At 48.3% G+C, this 8,810-nt stretch overlaps 1 protein-coding gene across 1 annotated transcript in view; it reads left to right on the forward strand.

Annotated features, from left to right (window-relative positions):
- Positions 1 to 8,810, forward strand: part of megf11 (multiple EGF-like-domains 11) — a gene marked incomplete in the record, with an annotated part of 249,854 nt that overhangs the window by 240,015 nt on the left and 1,029 nt on the right. Inside the window, 2 exon segments of the mRNA XM_029752072.1 lie at positions 3,293 to 3,421; positions 5,986 to 6,114. Of these exon segments, the coding sequence (XP_029607932.1) occupies positions 3,293 to 3,421; positions 5,986 to 6,114 (258 nt within the window).

Below are 8,810 nucleotides of genomic sequence, written 5' to 3' on the forward strand. Positions count from 1 at the left end.
ACAGCACACAGACACACAGCGCCATCTACTGGCAGGCTAAAGGTACTGCACCACACAGACACACAGCGCCATCTACTGGCAGGCTAACGGTACTGCAGTAGACAGACACACAGCGCCATCTACTGGCAGGCTAACGGTACTGCAGCACACAGACACACAGCGCCATCTACTGGCAGGCTAACGGTACTGCAGTAGACAGACACACAGCGCCATCTACTGGCAGGCTAACAGTACTGCAGCACACAGACACACAGCGCCATCTACTGGCAGTCTAACGGTACTGCAGCACACAGACACACAGCGCCATCGACTGGCAGGCTAACGGTACTGCAGCACACAGACACACAGCGCCATCTACTGGCAGGCTAACGGTACTGCAGTAGACAGACACACAGCGCCATCTACTGGCAGGCTAACGGTACTGCAGCACACAGACACACATCGCCATCTACTGGCAGTCCAACGGTACTGCAGCACACAGACACACAGCGCCATCTACTGGCAGGCTAACGGTACTGCAGTAGACAGACACACAGCGCCATCTACTGGCAGGCTAACGGTACTGCAGCACACAGACACACATCGCCATCTACTGGCAGTCCAACGGTACGGCAGCACACAGACACACATCGCCATCTACTGGCAGTCCAACGGTACGGCAGCACACAGACACACAGCGCCATCTACTGGCAGGCTAACGGTACTGCAGCACAGAGACACACAGCGCCATCTACTGGCAGTCTAACGGTACTGCAGTAGACAGACACACAGCGCCATCTACTGGCAGGCTAACGGTACTGCAGCACAGAGACACACAGCGCCATCTACTGGCAGTCTAACGGTACTGCAGTAGACAGACACACAGCGCCATCTACTGGCAGTCTAACGGTACTGCAGTACAGAGACACACAGCGCCATCTACTGGCAGGCTAACGGTACTGCAGTAGACAGACACACAGCGCCATCTTCTGGCAGTCTAACGGTACTGCGTTACAGAGACACACAGCGCCGTCTACTGGCAGGCTAACGGTACTGCAGCACACAGACACACAGCGCCATCTACTGGCAGGCTAACGGTACTGCAGCACACAGACGCACAGCGCCATCTACTGGCAGTCTAACGGTACTGCAGCACACAGACACACAGCGCCATCTACTGGCAGTCTAACAGTACTGCAGTAGACAGACAAACAGCACCAGCTACTGGCAGGCTAACGGTACTGCAGCACACAGACACACAGCGCCATCTACTGGCAGGCTAACGGTACTGCAGCACACAGACACACAGCGCCATCTACTGGCAGGCTAACGGTACTGCAGTAGACAGTACTGAAGTGTATACAGTATAGTAATCCAGTGGGATGAAAATATTGCACAAATATATACATATAGTTTTACTAGTATGTCACACATAGTATATTATATCATGTTAAAATTATATTATATAACTGTGAAGGCACCATTGAATAAACTAAGGCCATTGTAGGATCCTCATCAGTCACATATTAAACAGGCATTTTGTTTATTCATGGGGAATTTGATGGACTGTCAACCTTTGTCTCTGATGTTGAAACCACAGCCTACCTTGTTCCCCTCTCCATTATTGTTCAGTCCTTACTGGGCTGCAATGCCTTGTGACTTGTGTTGTTCTCTGGTTTGGTGTTGTTCTCTGTGGTTCGGTGTTGTTCTCTGGTTTGGTGTTGTTCTCTGGTTTGGTGGTGTTCTCTGGTTTGGTGTTGTTTTCTGGTTTGGTGTTGTTCTCTGGTTTGGTGGTGTTCTCTGGTTTGGTGTTGTTCTCTCTGGTTTTGTGTTGTTCTCTGGTTTGGTGTTGTTCTCTGTAGTTTGGTGATATTCTCTAGTTTGGTGTTGTTCTCTGTAGTCTGGTGTTGTTCTCTCTGTTTTGGTGTTGTTGTCTGGTTTGGTGTTGTTCTCTGGTTTGGTGTTGTTCTCTGGTTTGGTGGTGTTCTCTGGTTTGGTGGTGTTCTCTGTGGTTTGGTGTTGTTCTCTGGTTTGGTGTTGTTCTCTGGTTTGGCGTTGTTCTCTGGTTTGGTGTTGTTCTCTGGTTTGTTGTTGTTCTCTGGTTTAGTGTTGTTCTCTGGTTTGGTGTTGTTCTCTGGTTTGGTGTTGTTCTCTGGTTTGGTGTTGTTCTCTGTGGTTTGGTGTTGTTCTCTGTGGTTTGGTGGTGTTCTCTGGTTTGGTGTTGTTCTCTGGTTTGGTGGTGTTCTCTGGTTTGGTGGTGTTCTCTGGTTTGGTGGTGTTCTCTGTGGTTTGGTGTTGTTCTCTGGTTTGGTGTTGTTCTCTGGTTTGGTGGTGTTCTCTGGTTGGTGGTGTTCTCTGGTTTGGTGGTGTTCTCTGGTTTGGTGGTGTTCTCTGTGGTTTGGTGTTGTTCTCTGGTTTGGTGTTGTTCTCTGGTTTGGTGGTGTTCTCTGGTTTGGTGTTGTTCTCTGGTTTGGTGTTGTTCTCTGTGGTTTGGTGTTGTTCTCTGGTTTGGTGTTGTTCTCTGGTTTGGTGTTGTTCTCTGGTTTGGTGGTGTTCTCTGGTTTGGTGTTGTTCTCTGGTTTGGTGTTGTTCTCTGGTTTGGTGTTGTTCTCTGGTTTGTTGTTGTTCTCTGTGGTTTGGTGTTGTTCTCTGTGGTTTGGTGTTGTTCTCTGGTTTGGTGTTGTTCTCTGGTTTGGTGTTGTTCTCTGTGGTTTGGTGTGGTACATGTAATGAAGCAATGTTGCTGTCTGTTGAATCTCACCCAGTGTTGTATGATGCATTATGATGACTGAGCTCTTTTCCTGCATTATGATTTATTGGATCAGTCACACTGATGCTGACTATCTCTCTGTCTGTCTGACTATTTATCTGATGCTGACTATCTCTCTGTCTGACTATCTCTCTGTCTGACTATCTCTCTGTCTGTCTGACTATCTCTATGTCTGACTATCTCTCTGTCTGACTATCTCTCTGTCTCTGTCTGACTATGTCTTTGTCTGTCTGACTATCTCTCTGTCTGTCTGACTATCTCTATGTCTGACTATCTCTCTGTCTGACTATCTCTCTGTCTCTGTCTGACTATGTCTTTGTCTGTCTGACTATCTCTCTGTCTGTCTGACTATCTCTCTGTCTGTCTGACTATCTCTCTGTCTCTCTCTCCCTCCCCCTCCCCTCACTCCCCCTCTCTGTTTCCCTATCTCCCTCACCCCTCCCCTCTCTCTGCCTCTCTCGCTCCCTCCCCCCCCCCCTTACTCCCCCCCCCTCTCTCGCCCCCCCCCCCTCCACCCCCACTCTCCCTCCCTCCCCTCACCAGGTTGTCCATTAGGGTTCTATGGTAGAGACTGTACCGAGGTGTGTCGTTGTCAGAATGGCGGAAACTGTGATCACAAGACAGGACAGTGTTCCTGTCTCACCGGCTTCATTGGGACCAGCTGTGAACAGAGTGAGTGGAACAACATGTTAATTGATTGGTCAATTCATCGGGAAATGAATTGACCAATCAGTGTTACTCTGTCTCGTCTTGTATCTCAGAATAACTTTGGTAATAACTCAGCTCTCTGAGTAGTTCCATCATGTGCTCTGTGTCGGCGAATGAGTGAGTGCCCTACCCATTCTAGTGCACTACCCATTCTAGTGCCCTACCCATTCTAGTGCCCTACCCATTCTAGTGCACTACCCATTCTAGTGCACTACCCATTCTAGTGCCCTACCCATTCTAGTGCCCTACCCATTCTAGTGCACTACCCATTCTAGTGCACTACCCATTCTAGTGCCCTACCCATTCTAGTCCCCTACCCATTCTAGTGCCCTACCATTCTAGTGCCCTACCCATTCTAGTGCCCTACCCATTCTAGTGCCCTACCCATTCTAGTCCCCTACCCATTCTAGTGCCCTACCATTCTAGTGCACTACCCATTCTAGTGCACTACCCATTCTAGTGCCCTACCCATTCTAGTCCCCTACCCATTCTAGTGCCCTACCATTCTAGTGCCCTACCCATTCTAGTGCCCTACCCATTCTAGTGCCCTACCCATTCTAGTCCCCTACCCATTCTAGTGCCCTACCATTCTAGTGCCCTACCATTCTAGTGCCCTACCCATTCTAGTGCACTACCCATTCTAGTGCACTACCCATTCTAGTGCACTACCCATTCTAGTGCCCTACCCATTCTAGTCCCCTACCCATTCTACTTCCCTACCATTCTAGTGCCCTACCATTCTAGTGCCCTACCATTCTAGTGCCCTACCCATTCTAGTGCACTACCCATTCTAGTGCACTACCCATTCTAGTGCCCTACCATTCTAGTGCCCTACCATTCTAGTGCCCTACCCATTCTAGTGCACTACCCATTCTAGTGCACTACCCATTCTAGTGCACTACCATTCTAGTGCCCTACCCATTCTAGTGCCCTACCCATTCTAGTGCCCTACCCATTCTAATGCACTACCATTCTAGTGCCCTACCCATTCTAGTGCCCTACCCATTCTAGTGCCCTACCCATTCTAGTGCCCTACCCATTCTAGTGCACTACCCATTCTAGTCCCCTACCCATTCTAGTGCCCTACCCATTCTAGTGCCCTACCCATTCTAGTGCCCTACCCATTCTAGTGCCCTACCATTCTAGTCCCCTACCCATTCTAGTGCACTACCCATTCTAGTGCACTACCCATTCTAGTCCCCTACCCATTCTAGTACCCTACCCATTCTAGTGCCCTACCCATTCTAGTGCCCTACCCATTCTAGTGCCCTACCCATTCTAGTGCACTACCCATTCTAGTGCCCTACCCATTCTAGTGCCCTACCCATTCTAGTGCCCTACCCATTCTAGTGCACTACCCATTTAGTCCCCTCCTACCCATTCTAGTGCCCTACCCATTCTAGTGCCCTACCCATTCTAGTGCCCTACCCATTCTAGTGCCCTACCATTCTAGTCCCCTACCCATTCTAGTGCCCTACCCATTCTAGTGCCCTACCATTCTAGTGCCCTACCCATTCTAGTGCCCTACCATTCTAGTGCCCTACCATTCTAGTGCCCTACCCATTCTAGTGCCCTACCCATTCTAGTGCCCTACCCATTCTAGTGCACTACCCATTCTAGTGCCCTACCATTCTAGTGCCCTACCATTCTAGTGCCCTACCATTCTAGTGCCCTACCATTCTAGTGCCCTACCCATTCTAGTGCCCTACCCATTCTAGTGCCCTACCATTCTAGTGCCCTACCCATTCTAGTGCCCTACCCATTCTAGTGCCCTACCATTCTAGTGCCCTACCATTCTAGTGCCCTACCCATTCTAGTGCACTACCCATTCTAGTGCCCTACCCATTCTAGTGCCCTACCCATTCTAGTGCCCTACCCATTCTAGTGCCCTACCCATTCTAGTGCCCTACCCATTCTAGTCCCCTACCCATTCTAGTGCCCTACCCATTCTAGTGCCCTACCCATTCTAGTGCCCTACCCATTCTAGTGCCCTACCCATTCTAGTGCCCTACCCATTCTAGTGCACTACCCATTCTAGTGCCCTACCCATTCTAGTGCACTACCCATTCTAGTGCCCTACCCATTCTAGTGCCCTACCCATTCTAGTCCCCTACCCATTCTAGTGCCCTACCATTCTAGTGCCCTACCCATTCTAGTGCCCTACCCATTCTAGTGCCCTACCATTCTAGTGCCCTACCCATTCTAGTCCCCTACCCATTCTAGTGCCCTACCCATTCTAGTGCACTACCCATTCTAGTCCCCTACCCATTCTAGTCCCCTACCCATTCTAGTCCCCTACCCATTCTAGTGCCCTACCCATTCTAGTGCCCTACCCATTCTAGTGCCCTACCCATTCTAGTCCCCTACCCATTCTAGTGCCCTACCATTCTAGTGCCCTACCCATTCTAGTGCCCTACCCATTCTAGTGCCCTACCATTCTAGTGCCCTACCCATTCTAGTCCCCTACCCATTCTTCCGCTCTGTGACTATTTTTAGTGATTTCTGTGTGCTCCTCTCCCCCGTCTCAGAGTGTCCCCCAGGTACGTTTGGTCACGGCTGCCAGCAGCTGTGTGACTGTATGAACAACGCCACCTGCGACTACGTGACTGGAACCTGCTACTGCAGCATCGGCTACAAAGGCATCCGCTGTGACCAAGGTGAGGAGAATAGACATACTACCCAGCAAACCCGCGAAACATTCCCAGAACATTAGATTCACATTTTAAGTTCTAGCTAGGTTTTTTAAATTTTATTTTTAATTTTTTATTATCTCACATTAGGATGATAACATAGTTAAAAACATTCAGAGAATGTTTTGGATCAAATCTATTTATTGCAACAACAACAAAAAACATTTGATTTTAGATGAGTTTATTAGTCAGTGCACAGGGTCAGCGATGTCGTCACAGGTTACAGTGAAATTCTTATGCTCCGAGTTCCAACAGAAAAAGTACAAACCTCCAAATTCTTGTAGGAGCTCGAGGAAAGGCTACAATGTTCTTCAGCGCCATCTTGCTACAGGTTCACCTGATGTTACAAGAATCTTCCCAGAACATATTTGTTTGTCCTTTATAGGTTATTACCAGAATGTTTCATTAGGTTGTGATAAAACTGTGGGGACATGACAAGAGATATGTTCCCAAAAATGTAAAAACAAAAAAACTGTCCACTTGCGACGAGTATGAAGCGATGGCCAGCCAACGAGAGCGTACAGGTCGCAGTGGTGGGTAGTATATGGGGCTTTGGTGACAAAACGGATGGCACTGTGATAGACTTTCAGAAAATGTTTGTATCCGGGTGCAAGAATGATGACAAAACAGCCTTTCTGAGTTCATTAAAGGTTCCCAGAACATGTAATTAGGTTGTGTTTGTCATTTAAAGGTTCCCAGAACATGTAATTACGTTGAGTTTGTCCTTTATAGGTTCCCAGAACATGTAATTAGGTTGTGGGAACAGTGTGTGTTGATTACAGGAAATAGGTTCCCAAAACACAACATATGCTCAGTTGTGATGACAATCCTTAAGTTCGGTTGTACAGGACATTCCCTTAATGTTGTAATAATTAAATGTGTCCGTTTTTATAATGTTCATAGTGTATTTCTTTTTACAACTCGACAGTTTTTGTGTTTTGGGAACATATCTTTTGTGATGTTCCCACCAGACCATTTCCACAACCATTCTGGGAACCTATAAAGGACAAACTCAACCTAATTACATGTTCTGGGAACCTTTAAATGACAAACTCAACCGAATTACATGTTCTGGGAACCTTTAAAGAACAGACTAAATGTGTTCTGGGAACTTTCTTGTAACATCAGGTGATTGTTTTGTTTTTTTTGCACCTTAAAAGAAATATTGTTGAATCATCCGGACAACTAGACAGTTTGTTGTTCAAATCAAATCAAATCAAATGTATTTATAAAAGCCCTTCTTACATCAGCTGATATCTCAAAGTGCTGTACAGGAACCCAGCCTAAAACCCCAAACAGCAAGCAATGCAGGTGTAGAAGCACGGTGGCTAGGGAAAACTCCCCTAGAAAGGACAAAACCTAGGAAGAAACCTAGAGAGGAACCAGGCTATGAGGGGTGGCCAGTCCTCTTCTGGCTGTGCCGGGTGGAGATTATAACAGCACATGGCCTAGATGTTCAAATGTTCATAAATGACCAGCATTGTCAAATAATAATAATCATAGTAGTTGTTGAGGGTGCAACAAGTCAGTAACACAAGAGTAAGTGTCAGTTGGCTTTTTCATAGCCGATCTTTGAGAGTATCTCTACCGCTCCTGCTGTCTCTAGAGAGTTGAAAACAGCAGGTCTGGGACAGGTAGCACGTCCGGTGAATAGGTCAGGGTTCCAGCAGGTCTGGGACAGCAGGTCTGGGACAGGTAGCACGTCCGGTGAACAGGTCAGGGTTCCATAGCTGCAGGCAGAACAGTTGGAACTGGAGCAGCAGCACGGCCAGGTGAACTGGGGACAGCAAGGAGTCATCAAGCTAGGTAGTCCTGAGGCATGGTCCTAGTGCTCACGGCCTTCCGAGAGAGAGAAAGAAAGAAAGAGAAAGAGAGAATTAGAGAGAGCATATTTAAATTCACACAGGACACCGGAAAAGACAAGAGAAATACTCCAGATGTGACAGACTGACCCTAGCCCCCCGACACATAGACTACTGCAGCATAAATACTGGAGGCTGAGACAGGAGGGGTCAGGAGACACTGTGGCCCCATCCGATGAAACCCCCGGACAGGGCCAAACAGGTAGGATATAACCCCACCCACTTTGCCAAAGCACAGCCTCCACACCACTAGAGGGATATCTCCAACCACCAACATACCATCCCGGGACAAGGCCGAGTATAGCCCACAAAGATCTCCGCCACGGCACAACCCAAGGGGGGGGCGCCAACCCAGACAGGAAGACCACGTCAGTGACTCAACCCACTCAAGTGACGCACCCCTCCCATGGACGGCATGGAAGAACACCAGTAAGCCAGTGACTCAGCCCCTGTAATAGGGGTAGAGGCAGAGAATCCCAGTGGAAAGAGGGGAACCGGCAAGGCAGAGACAGCAAGGGCGGTTCGTTGCTCCAGCCTTTCCGTTCACCTTCACACCCCTGGGCCAGACTACACTTAATCATAGGACCTACTGAAGAGATGAGTCTTCAGTAAAGACTTAAAGGTTGAGACTGAGTCTGCGTCTCTCACATGGATAGGCAGACTATTCCATAGAAATGGAGCTCTATAGGAGAAAGCCCTGCCTCCAGCTGTTTGCTTAGAAATTCTAGGGACAATTAGGAGGCCTGCGTCTTGTGACCGTAGCGTACGTGTAGGTATGTACGGCAGGACCAAATCGGAGAG

This window comes from Salmo trutta, chromosome 4 (assembly GCF_901001165.1).
Source record: "Salmo trutta chromosome 4, fSalTru1.1, whole genome shotgun sequence".
NCBI lineage: Eukaryota > Metazoa > Chordata > Actinopteri > Salmoniformes > Salmonidae > Salmo > Salmo trutta.